The sequence below is a fragment of the Uranotaenia lowii genome, chromosome 2 (genome assembly GCF_029784155.1).
Source record: "Uranotaenia lowii strain MFRU-FL chromosome 2, ASM2978415v1, whole genome shotgun sequence".
Classification (NCBI taxonomy): domain Eukaryota; kingdom Metazoa; phylum Arthropoda; class Insecta; order Diptera; family Culicidae; genus Uranotaenia; species Uranotaenia lowii.
In genome coordinates this window covers 269359356-269380067 of record NC_073692.1, presented here as the reverse complement: position 1 = coordinate 269380067, position 20712 = coordinate 269359356, and the positions used below count along the sequence as shown (strand labels likewise).

At 36.4% G+C, this 20712-nt stretch overlaps 1 protein-coding gene across 1 annotated transcript in view; it reads right to left on the bottom strand.

Annotated features, from left to right (window-relative positions):
• The window catches only part of LOC129746595 (regulator of hypoxia-inducible factor 1-like), a 30523-nt gene that overhangs the window by 559 nt on the left and 9252 nt on the right, over positions 1 to 20712 (bottom strand). Inside the window, exons 4-9 of the mRNA XM_055740332.1 lie at positions 17538 to 17799; positions 17370 to 17465; positions 4032 to 4222; positions 3566 to 3895; positions 3310 to 3503; positions 57 to 540 (exon numbers count right to left, since the gene is read on the bottom strand). Of these exons, the coding sequence (XP_055596307.1) occupies positions 57 to 540; positions 3310 to 3503; positions 3566 to 3895; positions 4032 to 4222; positions 17370 to 17465; positions 17538 to 17799 (1557 nt within the window). The remainder of the gene's footprint in view (positions 1 to 56; positions 541 to 3309; positions 3504 to 3565; positions 3896 to 4031; positions 4223 to 17369; positions 17466 to 17537; positions 17800 to 20712) is intronic.

The window sequence follows — 20712 nt, the reverse complement described above, 5'->3', positions numbered from 1 at the left end:
AAATAAAATTGATGAGTGTTTATTTCATGTATCCTTAGTATAAAACAAATTCTTACGGAATTAAACACGCTATAGGTGACCGGTACATCCAAATTACTGTAGATCATGTAGATGATGGAGTATTGGACGATGTAAACGGCGTAGCTAAGGCGAGCCATAACTTGAAGAATCGGGTGTTCCAAAAACGCCACAAACATCGAATTGCGCTTGAAACCAAACAGCAGAAACAGAATGGCATGCCCGATTCCCCAGATTGCTTTTAATGCTGCCCCATAAAGGGCCAGAAATAACGATGGCCTCTGCTGTTGGGTTATCGAGGGCAAAAATGCCACAAATCCGTTGATAGTCAGAAACAAAACGATTCCAACGTTGAACATCCGGACGCTGAAAGCTTCGGCTTGGGCATGTAGGTTATTTTTGGAGAAATGGTGATACAGAAAGCCAGCAATCATTCCGAAGAAATACGTTCCAGCGTTGGTGTGGACCGGCGTGTAGAATGTTAGGAACTCTCTGTATTCTCTTAGTTCTGTGAGAGCGTGCCTGGAATAATAAATTTTCATCAGCAGGATATAAATTTGTGAATTATTTGAATCTAATTTATCTAACTTCATTATTATAAACCAATTATAAGAATTGTGAAGGGAGGAGTGTATCGAGAATAAGTTATAAACACATTTTTTTTCATTGTATTGATTTTATTGATGATTCAAACAAAGAAACATTTCGGAAGTGTTTTGAAAAGCTTATTCTTACAGTTTATAAAGAAATTCAAGTAAAAAAGTAATGATTGGTAATATTCTCGGACCTTCGACTTGACGCGTTTCATTCGGTTTTGTACAGCTGATTGATCACACTTCTTGGCCGTAGCATTCCAATCTCTCTTGAAAACCGCCATGGTCCTGTTGGCCTTACCATCCTTCTTGAAAACTCTCTTGACGATAGCCCAATATCGTTCTATGAGGCGAAGCTGGGGGCAGTTTGGTGGGTTAATATCTTTCTCAACGAAATCAACATCGTTATCCTCAAACCATCTAAATGTGAATTTAGAACAATGGTGGAGTCGTATGTTTCTTATATAGTGGCAGCAACCTTTTCTGCAAACGCTCCTGTTGGTAGATATCGGCATTTATTATTCCTATTGTAAAGAAACTTGCCGACTTCAATCCGTAGGAGCAGATTGCCTGCCACACAAGCAATTTCTGGCCAAATTTTTCCACCTCAATCGACTTCTCGTGGTCACTCACATCCTCCCCAATAGCTGCAGCGTAGAATTGTGGTCCCGGAAGAGTACTGGAATCCTCTTTTACATAAGTTTCATCGTCCATGAGAATGCACGCATCTGGCTTCTGAAAAATCCGATGATACAGCTTCCGGGCTCTGGTTTTGGCTCGTGATTTTTGTTCAGCCGTTTGTTTGGACACTTTCTGCTTCTTGTATGTCTTCAGGTTGTTTCGCTTCTTGATCCGCTGTACCATTCCATTCGATGTCCCAGCTTTTTTCGCCAAATCCCGTATGGACATCGATCGATTCCTTACGGTCCCAATTTGGATCAGATGGCCCTGGTTTTCTGCCTCTTCCTGGAAAATCATCGAACAGTATAGTATTCCTCGAACTTGTGGATTGTGTCCAACACACGAATTTTAACTTCATTTTTAATTCGCGACATTTTGGGAGAAACGAATGTTTCAAACGTAAACAAAGCGCTGGTTCACTCTTGACAGATCAAGATACAGGTTAATAAGTTTCTTTTTCAAGTTTAATTAGTATAAAATTCAGGAAAAATATTCAATTAGGCTTCCGCTTTTCCAAATCCGAATTGTCGGGCCTTACGCTTAATCCCTGCCATCAGATTTTGTACACCCACCTTGTCAACCTTCTTCGCCGCAGAAAGCCAGTTTGCCTTGAACTGCTGCTCGTCCTTAGCAGTTTTTTGGTCTTCTTTAGTTTCCGCTTGACAATAGCCCAGTATTTCTCAATTGGGCGGAGCTCTGGCGTGTTGGGAGGGTTCTTGTCCTTGGGAACCACCTGCACGTTGTTGGCGGCGTGCCACTCCATGGCCTTTTTACCGTAATAGCAAGATGCCAAATCCGGCCAAAACAGTACGGAACAACCGTGTTTCTTCAGAAAAGGCAGCAGACGTTTATTCAAACACTCTTTCACCTAAGTTTCTTGGTTGACAGTCCCGGAAGCTATGAAAATGCTGCTTTTCAAGCCACATGTACAGATGGCTTGCCAAACCAGATATTTCAGTTTCATGTGCTTGAAAATATCTGCTACCTTTCCCCTTACTTTTGCCGTATAAAACACCTGTCCCGGAAGCTGCGCGTAGGTTTCGTCGTCCATAACCACGCAGTCAAACTTCGTCAGCATCGTCGTGTACAGTTTCCGGGATCGCGCTTTGACCATCGTATTTTGTTTATCATCGCGATTTGGAGTCACTACCTTCTGGAGTCACTACCTAACGGCATCTCGAAGAGAGAGGTAAGGGTTTCGCTTGAAACTACCGGCAACTCTCTTTGTCGTCTCAGCGGCTTCCGGTTTGCGATTTTTCCCCGATCCAGACTTCCTGGCTGTCGACAAACGTTCCCCAAACACTTTAATTACATTTGTAACGGTTGATTTGGCAACTTTTAACGATTTTGCCAGCTTTGCGTGCGAGTAGCTCGGATTTTCGCGATACGCGAGCAAAATTTTGATACGCTGCTCTTCTTCCTTGGACGGCATTTTGACAACTGAAGAGTGAATTCCTAAATCAAAATAGGAGCAACATTCTACACACACACATACACACACACCTTCAAAATGAGGGGTGTTCAGGTTTTTTAAATGCAAAATTGAAAGAAATGCGTCAAGTTGATATTGACCAAATTTTGACCGTATCACCCTTTATCATTTATAGGCAACGTGTTGAAAAATTTCAGTGCGATGGATGCTAGAAAACATCTACCAAAACAAAATTGAAGTGAAACCGTGCACCCATGGCCAATACCCATAGTCATCCAACATGATTTTATAATTAGATTGATAATGTGTTTTAATTTTTTGATAATTATTTGAAATATTCATTTTATGACATAAACGCATTCGTCAACTATACCAAAATGAGGTGATTGCGTACACCCATGGTGAAAAAATATTTCCATTTTATAAAGACAAATGTTATAGAATAAATAACAAAATAATTTCAAAAGAAAAAAGTTAAAAATATTATGATATAAAAAATTTCCCCTTTACCAGTCATTTTGACTGGTCACGGTCCGAATAGGTATATTCAATTTGCCGGTCCTTCTGGTGTTAAAAAAAACTTACCTCATATTGAAAGTCATCGTTGCGTCGAGCTTTTCCTGATAGATTACATAAGCTGGTGTCACAAGACTGGTGAGGATCATGGATCCAACAATGAACATTTTCGTTCTAGGAAACCGCCATATGATTGTCATTATTGCCATTCCCAATAGAAACAGTTGAAAATCTGCCCCTAAATACCAGCCATACTGCATGCACTGGAATATGAATAATGAATCAAAATTTACCCAGAACTTTGAAGATCCGTTAAATTACTCACAGGTTCCTTGAGATGAACGTAGTTATTGATGAACAGCAAATTAGACCACCAGTTGGTTCCGCAATAATCTACAAACTTGTAGGAAACGGGAGTCTGCTTAGTCCGCTTGAAAAGCGTGGCCTGGTAGAACATCATGAAGGCGTAAGCCGGAATTAGACGAGCCATCCGGTTGGCCAGCTTCTTCCAGAGGTAACGCCACTCGAACTGCGAATTTCGGTTGATGTGATCTAGAAAGCTCACCGCCAGAACCATTCCCCCGAGAGCGAAGAAAAATGTTATCATATGAGTGTTGGCTGAGTTCACGATCGGAAAAAATATGCTCGTTGTTTGCTAAAAAGGAACAAGGAAAAACAATTAAAAGACCAGATCGAATTTGATGGTCCACTAGTGATTTGATGTGCGGATAAACCATATTACAACTTAACGAGTTAAACCTCGATTAACGACTTTAACACGGACAACTCACCGCTTCCATGTCTTCGGTGTTCTTCAGTGGCATTCGAATCATTGGCAGGCCCGAGTGAACGACGATGATGATCAACATTCCAATTGCACGGAGACCTTCAAGATAGCGGATACTGAGCCCTCCGGAAGCTCCTGCCTCGAAAAGCCGGCTTATGTTGCGGGACAGACAGAAAGGTAGTATCAACTCGTCGTCTGTCAATTATAGTTAAACATTTAATTGGATGCTGGATTTTACTACATTTCACACAGGTCAAGCTAAAACAGTAGACAAGTCAGTATGCTATTAAGATCTTAGGTTCTAGTTAAGTTTATTTTGTACCAAAGCCCAACTTTCACTATCCTCCAAATAATATTATTATTTAGAGGGTAGTGATCAAAAAAATTTTGAGGTAGGTTGAAGTATTCGATTCTTTACCCATCCATTTTATAACATTTTCTTGCTTAAAACATCTTTCCGAATCACGTTCATCTCAAAAGCTTCTAATCACACGCTAAGAAGGTGAAGTTCGTTAGGAATTGCTTGTCGTAAAATGTTTACCGCTTGATAGTCATTTATTGATTCGGTAGGAAGTCATTGAGTGTGTGAGCAAAGCGTATCAAAACTCTCCAACTATGAGTGTCATTTGAAATGCACTTTATTTATTTTATTTGTGCAGCTTACAATGTTGTTCCCCGTGCTGTGAGGCTAGCTGCGCGGTAGCTCTCACAAGTTGATATGTGTACAAGCTGCGTAGAAGTGGTTAGATTAATAAAATAAATAAACGGCAAACGTTATTGCTGTCTTTCTATGGATTGATTTCACGTGTTTTTGGGTTTCATGAATATCCTTACATTCTTTGGTTAAAATCTTATTATCAATGCATGAAACATCAACTACTCGGAGAAAAAAGACCACAGTTGTTTTAGTTATTTCAACGGATTATACCAATAATCTAAACGTATTTGTTTTTTCGCATCCAACTTTAAATATAATAGACTCAACTACAAACGGATGATTGACTTTACGCAATCAACTATTAATATAATAAAATCAACTGTAATAATGCAATTGTTAATATGATAGATTTAACTACATTTGTATGATTGATTTTAAACATTCAACTATAAATATAGTAGATTCAACTATACGTTCCTGGTTGACGTCTCACATTAAACTATAAATACGATAGATTCAATTGTAGTGGTATAATTGATTCAACTGTTAATATGATAGATTCAACTACAAATGTATGATTGATTCTAGGTATTGAACTATAAATATAGTAAATTGAACTATATTTTTCATGATTGATTGTGTGCTACTTGAATACTATAGTGTTGATCCGTGTTCATCAGCAAAAATAAAAACAAAAATCGTAAGTGTGAGACCAGTACGTATTTCCTGCAGCAGATCGTACCCGATCAGAAGGGATAAAATTAATTATATCAAAATGAGATATTTTGATACTGATTTTTTTCTATCCGAATGAGTTATAATTCAGTACTCGTAGGATGTTAAAATATCTCAAATTATATCAAAAAATCTATACGATGATAGCTAAATTATATCAGTTTTTGATATGCTCCTATCAAGATTATATCTCGTTCAGATAGCATAGTTTGATATTTGGCAGAACAAATCCTATCAAAATTATAACTTATCAAGATATGAATGCTTCGAGAAAATTTTCTAGTGGAATGTCAGTAACCCACACTATTTGCTTTAGGCATGCTCCATTTTTAGTTTCCCAAAAAATTCGATTCAATTTTATGAATCTGTTGAGCGGAACTCATTAAAGTACAGTTTGGGCCGTTGACTTCGATGTCCGTGTTTCAGAAAAAGTTGCACGTATATCAAAATTAGATATAATCATTTTATTTTAGGACAATCCGAAAAACATCTTTATCATTGAAAATGAGCTCAACGCCATTACAGTCTGTCAATCAGAATTAGATATAATTCAGATTGGAGAACCTTTCAATCAAAATGTTTGAGTAATTAATTATAACTGAATCAGATGTAAATATCTTGGTGAGATACGTTTGAGTTATTATTTTGATATGCTCTCCTGATCGGGTAGTGCTGTTTTTAGGGCTCAGCTGGCATTCCCTGACGTCGCACACAGGAGTATTTTACCCCAAATCCTGGCCAAAACCTCGAAATCAAAATTTTGAAAAGATCTATTTTTTTAGGTTTTTCGGTTGTTAGATAGTTGTTGTATATTAGTATTGCCGATTTTGAACCATCGGTATAATGAGTTCGTAATGGCATAACTCGAAACATTGATGTTTTGTAGCGTCAGTCGGGATTAAAAAAGAACACGCGGTTTGAATATCAACTGCTTTATTCGACGGTTAGATTACAATTGACTTGTTCGTTCTTGTTTTTCACACAAAAGGCCTCTTTACTCACTCACACACACAGACATTCATATTTGACGGAAACGCAATCATACGAAACGCACAAACTGACAGCTCGCCCCGCCGGGCTGCCAGTTAACCAATCTCTCAAACGGAAAACACACTACAGTTTCAAAATCAAAAATTTTGTCTTCCAAAATTCGGTGTAAACACGTACAATAACAGGCTGCGAAACTCGCAGAATAATGTAACTACTAACCAAATTTCTTCTATAAATCTTTAGTTTAAATACACAGAAAAAAAATGTAATGTTCCGTGCACGGAATTTTAAATTTTTGAACTCGAAAACCAAAATCACCCGAGAAGACATGTAAAAAACACAAACAAATACTCACAGTTTAGAAAATTCCTGCGACCTTACATGTAAGAACATGGGTAGAAAGGAATCGGGAGTTTTCGTGTGATATGAATCTTGTTTCATGTAAATCTACGTTCATATTTCGTTTGATTATACATTGTGAATTTACACGGATTAGAACAACGTAGCATATCGTTCCACGTGAAATTAAATTTTTTGCATTTCATCAGAATTTCTTGAAAAAACATGTAATATTGTATGAATCACGCTGAAAGAAAGTATCATTACATTCAAACATATGTAAACTGATATACATGCCGTCGCATGCTAACTTACTTCTATTACATTACATGTCAATGCCAGAAAGGTGATGTTTCTACAAAGCCATTTGTAATTGAATTAGGTTGCAAATAGTTAGTTTAGACGGATTAAGACTGAGATGAGTATATCTGTTCCTAAGTTTTTGTTTAAATGCCGTAAAAGTTGAATTGAAGTGTATCGTATTCAAGATTTGTTGAATTGATCACGTAGATTGGCGCAGATTTCAAACATCCGGAACAAGGTGAAAGTATCATTTGTGAAAAATAAACATTGGAATCAGATCAAGAAATTCAACTGGATGATTCCAAAAATAATTTAGAAACGTGAAACATAAAAATTTAACATCGAAGGTAGTCGCAGTGTGTACAGTGAGCATTATAAAAAAGTGAGGTTATTCATTGTTAAAAAAAACATTTCTCCAATTGTCACCAAACATGGAAAGAACAGTATTACGAACATCTTCAAATTCCGAAAGTTTCAATGGAAGATTCTAGTGCAGCTCAAAGTTGATAAACTTGGTCATCTTAACCTTCCGATTCAATAAACGGTAAGTGTATTAATTTGTATTAATAGTGATTCAAATAAAAAAAAGATTTTTGAATTTTCATCTTCCTAAAAGATTAAGAATCAGATAGACCGGTTCCATAGTCATCAATTTAGAATTAGGCTTGCCAAACGATTTTGCATATCTCGTATTTAATGCAGAATTTCATATAATTATTGTCATTTTTTCTTCTTAAATGAATCTAACTTATCGATGTTAATAGAATATCGACCTCTAGGAAGCGTTGATCACAAACTTTAATGCTCGCTTCTATCAATGTAGAAACGTCAAAGCCTTTATTCTTACTCAATGTATATAGGTAACCGTAGTCTCAGAAAATTGACTTCTAAACGAGTAACAAATTTCGAAACAAAAGACCATGCCATAGATCAATCTTGTTACATACATTGTAGATGACACCTTCATTTTTTGAGTAATTTAAGAACAAATCCACTGTGTGATACTTTATTTACACAATCCTATGTTTTGAAAACCATGTTCAGATTTGTATGTATTACAAATTACTCACCTATCGCTTGATAATCCATTAAACATTCATTAAGCGTCATCGCAAAATTTGCCGATATTTTTCCGTTATTATAAGAATTCGCCCTCATCAAACCGGAACCGATTCTCCGGATACTGGATAAGAAAACGAATAACTTCCAGCTAATGCTACCTGAAAGTAGCGTATCATGCTTTAGCATAATTTTTGCAATTTGTCCTTCGATTTCGTTTCACAATCGCAAAATTAGATATCAGCACCAACATGTGAAAAGGGTATAAAAGACAAAGTAAACAAAACCCGTTTTCAGTGGATTCAAATAGCCCAATATATGCTCTAAATAACACAAAACCTGTTTTAAGTTTTTCAGTTTTCGTAAGATTTATAATGCAGTTTGAGCAAAAAAATCTAAAAAATTTAGAGTCAAAAAATGACATTATCCTCACTCCTATAGCAAGGACCATAAGCCATCGTCAAAAATAGAGGAATTTTTTTCTCCATCTCGCTTACACATATGAGACATGCAGTACAACGCAAAGGGTATATAAAACAATTAGACGAAATTTATACTCCAGCTAGGGTCTATTGAACATAGCGAGCAATTTAATTAGCGATTTAAAAGAGATTGCAAAATTTGCAAACGCGTTTTTCTCGAAACGTCATAATTGAGCATAGACCCCTTTCACGTGTTGGTGCTGATATAGTTCTTGAAGATTCTTGGTTCATCCTTTTTTCCTGAGGACAACTATATCGACTCATGTTGTATGGTGCTGTTAACAAAACCCAACATTAGTATGTGAATAATGTATTCTTAATAATATAAAAAAAAAAACGTATCAATTTTAATTACCGTCACTGCACCTTTTTCTGCCCAGTTCCAAATTTTGCGCATTTAGCTATTTTAACACATATATTTCAAACAGATTGTTCGAACTGTATGTGTTACGGTTTCTAGTTGATTTTTAAATTGGTATTATTGTTATCTATCTTTTAAAATACGCAGTATGACGGTCTAAGCTGCCCAGAACTAGGGTTGTTTACGGTAACTAAATTCTTTGTTTTGCGTTATACTTCGCGAGTGTCTACACTTGGTAGAATAAATCAACAAAGGATTAAGGGAAAACAATTTATGGTGTCAATAGAAGTTGTGCTGTGTTTATAGAAACCTGTATTTTGAGATTTCATAGGTACCAAACAATTTATTCTTTGAGGTAATTGCTAAATTTAAGTTTGGTTTAGCCGGTTCACCTAGAAAAATACTTCGAAATAATTTCATAAATTATATTTTTTTTACTGATTATTTCAATCGGAAAAAAATACTGCTAAACTTAGAACGAAAAAACAACAAGGCTTCCAATTCAGTTTGCGGTCTTTCATATTATTGACGATTTATTCGTAATTCACAGGTCAGGATGACGATGTTTATGTGTTTTTCGAGCGAACATGGATCACCCAGAGGCCGATGTTACTTCGAGGAACTGCTCTTCACAGACTTATCAATGTATTCGAACGAAGTCTTCAAGTTATAGAACCACTTGAGTTTTTCCAACAAAAACTAGATTAGTTTTAAAAATTTACTCTGTAAAAGTGAATAATAATGCTTCTACGAATTATTTGAATAGATTTGAAATGCATTTTAGGAGTTTTCCATAATTCCAAAGGTTTTCAAAGGTTTTAAAATGAGGGTTTTAAGAGATGCTCCTCAAGCGTTAAGGAATTAGATATTTGAGCTATAAAACTTTATCAAACTGCTTGATTTCTTCATTAACATTCATAAGTATGTTGCAAAATGATGAAACATAGATTTGAGGCTAAGTTTGAATTTAAAAAGCAGGTTGGAATTCAAAAATACTAATGTTTTTTAATAATCAAACACTATTTCTCTAGTTTTAAATCATAGATGGCAGCACTATCCTGCCATTTAACCAAATTCATGCCCATTTTCGAATATCCGGGATTAATTAGGAATAGTTGGATAATTTTGGTCAAGAAATAAATACATGTACCGTGTGAACGCTTTGGAAATTCTAAGATCACTAAATCCAAAAAAAAATAGAATTGCATCAAGGTCACTAAAAGTGAATTTTTTGAACTGATTATCAGAATAAAGTTATACTTTGGGATGCAGCTTGATGGACCAGACGGCTAGCAGTATTATTGGTATGATTTGCAATTGAATTGAAAGTTGAGATGAGCAGGAATTTTGGTGGTTGTACATTTTTGTGCTGGTGATTCTTTTGTAAATCCGGAAAAGCTTTCTGCAGCATGAACTTCCACAAAAATGTAATGGGAAAATACCTCAAAATGATGAATATGGGCCTAAATAAACCTGGAAAATCAATATTGAGACAAAATTTGGTGTTAACTGCAAGATAGTGCTGCCATCTACGACTTGAAACTGGAAAAAAGTGTGGTTTACTGAACAAAATCAACGTTATTGATTTCCAACCTATTCTTTCTGATTAAAAATTAAATCCGCATGTTTGTTTCATCATTTCACGTCATTTGAATGAAGAAAGTTAGTAATTTGATAAACAATTACAGCTCAAATATTTAATTCCTTAACGCTAGAGGAGCATCTCTTAAAACCCCACCTTTGAAATCCTTTGGAATTCTGAAAAACTCCTTAAATGCAGTTTTCTATTCAAATAACTCGTAGAAGCATTATTATTCACTTTTACACAGTAAATTTTTGAAAATAATCTAGTTTTTGTTAGAAAAACTCAAGTGGTTCTATTCTTATTTCGCACCCCTTTTTCACATTTTTGGTCCTCAACGCCAATTGCAACGTCCAAAAAAAGTAAACTCATGCTTGATTTATCCGTTAAGCAATACAGAACAATCTGTGGAAGAAAATTTTCGTAATTTTCAATCATTCATATTTTAAAAAGCAAAACACATAGTGGTGCTATTCTTATTTCGCTCACTGTATAGTGATGTGCTTCATACGTAAATGATTCGTTTTACTAGAATACTCGTTAAGCAGTTGTGCACAAGAATGTGGATAAATATGTATGTATGTTTTGAAATCTATATATATATATAAAGCAATTTCTGTTTGTTTGTTTGTTTGTTTGTTTGTTTGTTTGTTTGTTTGTTTGTTTGTTTGTTTGTTTGTTTGTTTGTTTGTTTGTTTGTTTGTTTGTTTGTTTGTTTGTCCTCTATAGACTCAGCCGTCTTAAGAGCTAGAGAGCTGAAATTTGGCATGGATGCTCATTAGGACCAGGAAGGATGAAAAATGTTTTTAGATTTTCGGATGATCCCTTCTGAAGGGGGTCGTCCATAGAAGACAAATATTGTTTTCGCGATATTGACGTTATTTTTTGTCGGATCGTGTTGAAAATTTGCACATGAGTGTTTCGAAAGACGAGCAATCGATTTCAGGTGTCAAATTTTGTGTAAGGGTTCAGCCAAAGGGGTCGCCCATATTAACTGTTCGCTGTTTTTGCAATATTGACGTTATTATACATGGTATTCAGATGAAAATTAGTACACGATAGTTTTGAGTGACGTGCAAACGATTTGAGGTATCAAATTCAGAGTAAGGGGCCGGCAGAAGGGGTCGTCCATATGAAATTTTCAGTATCTTAGTGATATTGACGTTTTTATACATCGGATTGGGGTGAAAATTTGCACATAGGAGTTATTAGGGACAAACAACTGATTTTACTTATCCAAACTAAAATCAGGGGTCGGCCAAAGGGGTCGTCCATATTAACTATTCACTGTTTATGTGATATTGTCGTTATTATACATCGGATTCAGACGAAAATTTGTACATGAGAGTTTTGAGAGACGAGCAATGAATTTCAGGTATTAAATTCAGTGTAAGGGGCCGGCAAAGGGGGTCGTCCATATAAAACTTTCAATATTTTTGCAATATCGTCGTTATTTTACATCGGGTTGTGATGCAAATTTTCACACGGTAGTTTTCAGGGACGAGCAACCGATTTTAGATGTCAAATGTTTGCCAGGGGTCGATGAAAGGGGTCGTCCATATAAATTAATTTTTCAATGTTTTTTAGCAAAATTGACGTTATTGTACAATGGATTGCTTTGAAAACTTGCACACGGGAATTTTGAGGGAAGAGCAATCGATTTCAGTCATCAAAGATTGTATAAGAGCCCCCGAAATGGGTTTAGCTTTTTGGCAATAATTAAAATAGAAAATATTTATACACGTGGTTTTTTGGCACGGTCAAAGTATTTCTGATTTCAAAATTAGTAGCAGACGACAGACAAAGTGATCGACCAACATTTTTGCAATTATTACTTAACAATGAATTCGGAAGTGCATCTGGAAAATGCTTGGCAATTGGCTTTCATACAAACTGTTCATAACATATTCCAAGTTGAAAGCGAAACGGAGTTCGTATGGGATCAGCTAGTTTTTAATAAAATGGATTAATGAGATATTTGAAATATGTTTAATTTAACGAAAACATTCCTGCATCAATATAATCGACTCATGTTTGTATTGTTCCTTCGAATGCCGTGCACAGGGCTGAATCTCATGAAAATCCAAGTTAATTTTGATCTGAGCTCAGTTATGAAATTGATACCTCACTTTGAATAGTATCAACACAATCCTCATTTTCCTAAATATTTTGTATTGAAAATCTTTCGGTTAGTTATGGAAACAACAAAGAAATCACATGCTGTTCGCTTTTCTATTGATATTAGCCATAACTCCCTTGGAACCCATTAGACTGCTAAAGTACATTCATTCCAATTAGATTTGAATCATAAAATACATCGTACAGAGCTGTAACGTTAGATTACATGTAAAAGAAACTCAACATGTAAAATTCCGTCATCGAAAAAATGAAAATGAGTTGAAATGTAAATTTACTGTGAACAAAACCCGCCGTGCATGTTGAAAAGATTTACATGTGATTTCGTTTTACATGTCAAGTAATGTCAAGGAGAATTACATCAAATAAACTGTATTTTCTCGTGATATTACCCGATTCCCTTCTACCCATGCTCTTTCATGTAAAATTCCTAGGATTTTTCTAAGTGTGTATGACCAATGAATTGCGGTTGAAATTGCGTTCATTTCTTGATAAACAGATGTGGTAGAGAAGCTAAACAAAATAGTGCAAAATTTTTTGAACAAACTCATATTGTTTTTTTTTTAAATTAGTGTTGAAGTTTATCTTCCGGGTTCCGCCGGGAAAAAAATCCCATATCACACGAATTCTTGTAACTTCCTTAAACATGTCCAAAAGAAAATCGTGCGCATACTTGCGAACTCGATCTATTATCTATTTTGAAATCTAAAAATTTGAGCGATTTTTGTCCCTAATTTTGTTTCAGATAGCGAGCATGCCATGCATTTACTTTTTATTACGTTTGATTTGTTTGTTTAAAAAATGGTGTTTTTCATCATTTTTGATAGTTGAACGGCTGGTTTGCATCTAATTTGCTTGAAAACAAACATTTTATAAGGGTGCAGCGAGTTGCCCAAAAAGACCAAATTTAAGAAATTTGAAATTTTGAGAAAAAATGAGTTGTGTATACTTGAAAACAACGAAAATAAGATTTATAATCATACTAAAGAGAAAAAAAGGTTTTGGCCAGCTTTTTCCATAGAGTACTCCTATGTGCGTCGGTGGTAAAGCACAAGCGTTCTCCAGCAATGGGGAAACATTTTTCTCTACCAGTTCCTGGCAGCGGTCGTGTAGTAGGCCGACAGTTCCTGGAATTGGAAATGGTACGCCTACTCTGGTTGCCCGCGAAATCGACGTGAGTCTCGACGATCACAGGAAGGATCACGCAGGATCCCACAGGAAGCTAGCTTTGGTAAGTCAGCGTATGATAGATTGATGTAATGATATTGGGTGAATTTTCCCCCCACAAGGTCAATCTTCGATGGACTTCTGAGGACTGAGGACGTCTTCCGGGATCGATTAGTTAAGGCGCAAAATTTGCTGGGCAACCAGCAAGATGCAAAAAGAACAAAAGTAGAGAAACCAGGACGAGGATATCAGATTCCGGTCAATTTTTTAGCATCGTGACGCCTAAAACGAACTAGATGCAAAATGCAGCAATAATAAATTTAGAAAAATAAAACGTAGCCATAAAATTACTCCGAAAAAAAAACATCAGAAAATATGATTCAATTCTGCATTTTAAAAACCTGAACACCCCTCATTTTGAAAGTGTGTGTGTAGAATGCCCTATTTTGATTTTGGAACTCACTCTTCAGTTGTCAAAATGCCGTCCAAGGAAGAAGAGCAGCGTAACAAAATTTTGCTCGCGCATCGTGAAAATCCGAGCTACTCGCACGCAAAGCTGGCAAAATCGCTAAAAGTTGCCAAATCAACCGTTACAAATGTAATTAACGTGTTTGGGGAACGTTTGTCGACAGCCAGGAAGTCTGGATCGGGGGGAAATCGAAAACCGGAAGCCGCTGAGACGACAAAGAGAGTTGCCGGTAGTTTCAAGCGAAACCCTTACCCCTCTCTCCAAGATGCCGCAAATAAGCTGGGTGTATCGTCTACAACCGTGCATCGACTTACAAGAGGATAGTGACTCCAAATCGCGATGATAAACCAAATGGGACGGCCAAAGGGCGATCCCGGAGGCTGTACACGACGATGCTGACGAAGTTTGACTGCGTGGTAATGGACGACGAAACCTACGTCAAAGCCGACTACAAGTAGCTTCCGGGACAGAAGTTTTATACGGCAAAATGAAGGGGAAAGGTAGCAGATATTTTCAAGCACATGAAACTGTCAAAGTTCGCGAAAAAATATCTGGTTTGGCAAGCCACTGTACCTGTGGCTTGAAAAGCAGCATTTTCATAGCTTCCGAGACTGTCAACCAAGAAATTTACGTGAAAGAGTGTTTGAATAAACGTCTGCTGCCTTTCCTGAAGAAACACGGTTGTTCCGTTTTGTTTTGGCCGGATTTGGTATCTTGCCATTACGGTAAAAAAGGCCATGGAGTGGTACGTCGCCAACAACGTTCAGGTGGTTCCCAAGGACAAGAACCCTCCCAACACGCCAGAGCTCTGCCCAATTGAGAAATACTGGGCTATTGACAAACGGAACCTAAAGAAGACCAAAAATACTGCTAACGAAAAGACGAGCAGCAGTTCAAGGCAAACTGGCTTTCTGCGGCGAAGAAGGTGGACAAGGTGGCTGTACAATATCTGATGGCAGGGGTTAAGCGTAAGGCTCGGCAATTCGGATTTGGAAAAGCGGAAGCCTAACTGAATATTTTTTCCTGAATTTTATACTAATTAAACTTGAAAAAGAAATTGAATTTGATTTTTGAAATAAACGATTTCACCGATTTACACGCGTTTTCCCTTGACCAAATTTTGACCGTATCACCCTTTACCATATTTGATTCCATTTGTTTGAGAAGTGTTCAAGTTATGTTAAAAATTATGGACGCCATTTCCTTCCTTTTTCTGACTCCCCCACTGAAAGGGGGGAGGAATTTCCATGCCAAAATTGGTTCCATTAGGTTCGATTAGTTTCCATTCTCTTTTCCTATCTCCTCTCTGGAAAGAGGTTGGGATGCCAAATATTCATTTAGCATTTCTCGTACACTACTACGTACTTTTAGAAGATACCTCAGAATGAAACTAGAAGAAACTATGTCATCATCATTTTGTTATCAAATGATAACTTTATTACATTATATTAAAATAAAAATTGAATAAGTGTTGTGGTATACAAATGTTGCATCTAACCCTGCTGTATCTAACCCTGCATGATGCCTCGTTTGACGGTACCTACTATGATACTTTTTATAAATACACAAAGGAATTTACTAAAAATCAAGGTTTCATCAACCAGTGCTGAGAAACTAATTTATAATACCGTATTTGTTTTCACCACCCGAAAGTGTTGCACCATCCAAGCTGAAAACGAGCATGAATCGAGTTTTGCACCCACCTTTGTTGGTGTACGTGAAATCGGCAGTGTCAACAGAAAACATCAAGCTGTCAAAAATCCATTACAGCTGATATTTGTTTTCATTTGATCATTATCTTTTAAATAATATGAAAATTTTAGCATGAATTTATATATTATGTTGAATTGTGAAGATTTCAGATTTATTTTGCTTGGTAGATTCGCCTCTGGCTCTGATGATAACTTCAATACCGGCTGATTCTGAGTGGTCTATGTTTGCTGCTGCTAGACTGCAGTTACCCCAGCTTGAAGGTTCCGGTATTTAGAACGTTTATTCCTCGCAAATACCTCGAGTAACTATTTCCGTTTTCAGATGACAAAAGAAAAATTCTTGGAAGTCAAATTGGCGAACTCAGATCGCGGAAGTCGCGGGAGAAAATTTTGCTAACAGTCCGAAACGAACGAAATTCAAGCTCCCAATGCGGGTGTAGTCTCGAACTACCGTTTTTGAAGGGCAACGGGTGGGAATCCGGGACTTGGCGCAACCGAGCATCGTCACCCTAAGGCACAGCTCGAAGCTGGCTCGAAGCAGAGTAGCTTTGATGCAGCTGAACGCTTCTTGCTGTGGAGACCAACTTATAGGACCCTCCCGAACAAGAAAACGCGGTTCGGGCGATTCCACCAGATCTTTAGGTTGGCCTTTTTACACTCGGATTTGCTGCTCTTTTTCGGCATCGCCTGGAACCGATTGCAGCAAACCTTCTGTGCACATTTCTTCTTGGGAGCGTTGTTTGCTTTGGAACGTGCCATCCAGGTGAAATTCTCCGCCTCTGTTGGAAACGGCACTGGTATTGAATCCGGAACAAGTTTCCGTTCTTCGGGATAATAAAGAGAAAAAAACAGCTCGAACGCAATTTTTGCGGTATAGAAATAAACCAACCAGCTGATATTTGTTTACATCGGGAAGCACGTGCTGTCAAAATTCATGATAGTATTGGTGAGAGCGCAAGCAACACCGAATATTTTCAGAGTGTTCCACCGTCCACTTTATGGTGCACTACCAGTGGACTACTCATCGTGAAAACGAGCATGAAAACAGCAAAAAGTGCACTACCGGTAGTGCCCCGGTGCACCACCACACGAAAACGAATTCTCTATAAGTCACATTAAATGTTAAAGAAAAAACCTGATTTGGATGTGCTTTTTTGCTACTGAGTTATCAGAAATCACGAGTTCGTGCGATTGTATTGCAAGTTATTTAATGACAGCAATGATGTCAACCCCAAACACAATTATGTGAGGTAGGTATGTGAAATGTCCACTTAACCTTGCGTTATATTCATTAGCATGATAAATAAAAAAAATAGGTAAGTAATCGTTTGGATGAGACAAAAACTTACAATTGCTCGTGATCGCCTTGAAATTTCGTCTCGTAGCTTCGAAGACCAACAGAGTCAACCCAATAACTAATGCAATGAACATTTTTTCGGTGAAACCTAGTGAAAATGAAAATTTTATTGAGATTAGAGCACGCCCAAAATCAATTAACTTTGATGTTTCGACCTCACCGAAAGGTTGATGCAGATCCTCTTGCGTGCTGCAGTGGAGTTCTGAAACCGAAGCTTTCAGATGGTAAGTTGACATAAGCTCGCTGTCGACACATTGGCCGAGATACTCTCGGAGCTGGCTCAATTCGGCGATCGATGACGGTGCCTCCAGGTGATCCATGTCAATCTGGACGAAAGAGGAAATTCGTTGCAGACAGCTACGCAGACAGACACCCCGTTCCAGCTGATCGTGTGGAAATATCCGAGTGTCTGCAAGGAGAAACTGGCAAATGGTTGGCGATCATTAATTAATGTTGAAGTTTTGTTTTGGCAAAAGCTTGTCCTATCACCAATTAAAGAAGCGGTCATTAAACAGATTTGCAAAAATGTTTAACTTATATAAAGGTTAGAAATGGCTATGTAGATTCATTAATGTAGAAAAATCATAGAACTAGCTAAAAATCATACTATTTCAGATTTTTTTTATAAATAAATACATTTTTCATAAGTACCGTCCTGCGAGGTCTAGAGTAAGGTTGCTAGAATTTTTCACGCACTTAGTCGGGCCGGGCAAACCTCGCCCATTTTATATAAAAACCAGGTATAATCCGGGCATTTGTTTTCCAAATTGACGACCAAAAATACAGGCAATATCCGGGCAAATTTAGTCAAAACTCGAAAGTTACTCAACAAAAATCAAGAGAACAAAAATGAAAACTATTTTTTCATCAAAATTTATCGACAGATTTTAAATCGTTTTGGCATCAAAAAAAACTTTTTATGATTATTTTTGAAAAACTTACTCAAAAAATTTCGTTTTCGACACATAAATCGACTATTTTTGCAATACAATTTATTTTTTTTTTATTTGATTTGCCAAATAAAGTGAATGAATCCGGGCAAAACCTAGGCTTTTTTTCAATGAAATCCAGGCACCCCGGCCAGGTCGGACTGCTCCCAAATATTGTATTAAATATCCGAGCAAACCTGGATAAAACCAGGCATTTTGGCTACCTTAGTCTAGGATAAGGTTACCAGAATATTTCGCGCACGTATCTAGACCGGGCAAATACGGGGGTAGAATACGGGCAATTGATATCTAAATTTTCAACCTAAATACTGGGCAGTTTCCGGGAAAATTTGGAAAAAAAACCTGGAATCATGAAATTTTCAACAAATATTTAGAAGAAAAAAATCTTTGAACTTGTCTTTGTTCAATTCAAAACACATCAGCAGATTTCAAATCGTATTTTAGGCTTCCAAGAGAACGGTAGTGATTATTTTTATAAAACTCGCTCAAAAATTTTGTATTTAGGCGAAAAAATCATAAATTATATTATTCTTTTTGAGTTTATTGTTGGATTTTAGGGAAAACAATTATTAGATCCGAGCATTTTTCAACGAATCGAGCAATGGGTCCAGATCGTATCTTATTTAAATTTTGTATTAGACATCCTAGCAAGTCCGGATAAAACCAGGCAATCTGACAACCTTAGTCTAAGGGGTGAATTAGGTCAAAATGAAGAATGTTTGTTTCTGAAATATCTTCATAAATGTTGGAGGTATCGTTTTCAAATTTGAAATCGCCTAATTTCAGTGTAACAATAACATAAATTACCTTCGTTACATAAATTTGTTATGTGTTAACTAACACCCGCAAATCAAATGGCTCTTTTCCTAATAAATACTTTCATTACCCCCATTCATGACAGATGAAATTTTTACACTCTACGGAATCTTTCATTTCTGAATAAATGGATTATATATTACAATGGTGATCCACAGTAAATGGTGATCCAATGGTGATCCATAAGTTTATTATTTTGTAAAAGAAAGGTCAATGATCAAAACAAAAATTTTAAGTTGTTTTACCATATTTTACAGTTGTAGCCATTTTTTCCAGTTAGATGCTCATGATAAAAAAACATTAATAACGATAACGGCTTTGAACGGAGACATATTCACTGTTTACAAGGTGAACAACTTTAAAACTCACTTTGCAACCCATAAACCTAGCTTGGGAACTGCCGTTGCGAGATGTTGCTAATTTGCAACAAATAATTTCTAAGAAAAACCAAAACAAATTTCTCAAATTGTGTTCATAATGATAATTACTTTACTGTGAATACGAATTGATTGATTTCCAGTCCAAAAATATTTCTCATTGTGTATTAGACTAGGTAAAAAATCTGAAAAATAAGGCTTTTTCAAAATTCCATAATTTTAAGATTCAAGTTTGTCTTTTTTGTACCTTTATACAGTGAAAGTCATTTTTTTCTAAATGAACGTGATCTTAAATTAGAAATATTATTGCCATCGATGGAAAAGTTGACTGTTTAGCTGTATGTGAATTTCAGAACAGCCTTAATTCATTGTTGCAAATTTGTTACTTTTTGAAAAGTAGGGTTAAGATAGTTATTTCACAGAGAACAGACGTACAAGCTAGCTCACGAAACTTGTGTAAAAATTCCAACACCCTTTTTGATTTTTTGTGAGTTTATATATGATTACGCCTATTCGAAAACTGGGCACTTTAAAGTTGATTTGTGACTTTTGAACGGCGCAATAGATGGCACTGTTTGTAGTCGATTTCTAACGTATTTTTTGGTGATAACATTTGAAATTTTACACACTTTTTTGACGATTTTTTATTCGAGCTTGGACGTCTGTTCTCTGTGGTTATTTACAAAACAACTCAATCAACACCTTTTTTGACCCGCACAACGCCCAACGGCTTATTAGAGTTAAAAACGTAGGAAAAATTTGCATACCATCAACTACATGACACACACTAGGCATTACCATTTATATTTGAAGGGTTTGGAAAAGGTTTCTCTTTCGAAACATCAAATTTCAATACTTTATTTACAATCAAATTATAACACAACAAAAGATTTTATGTTGTTAACATACCATTGAACCATAAAGACATAAGAAAAAATTCTTGTTGTGACCCAACACGTATTTTTTTAAATATTTCTTCAACTTGCTAAATGCATGATGATATTGTTTAAATTTTAGGAATAGACAAAAAAAAACCTTGACAATCATTAGTTCATCCTCTATTCCTGTTAGCTTTTTTCAAATCCTACCGTTCAGTAAGGTTGCTATTGCTACAACAAAAAAAAAACAAATCGTTTATCTCGTGAAACCGGTGTTTCAAAAGAGAAAAATCTAGAATAAATTTAGTTATATT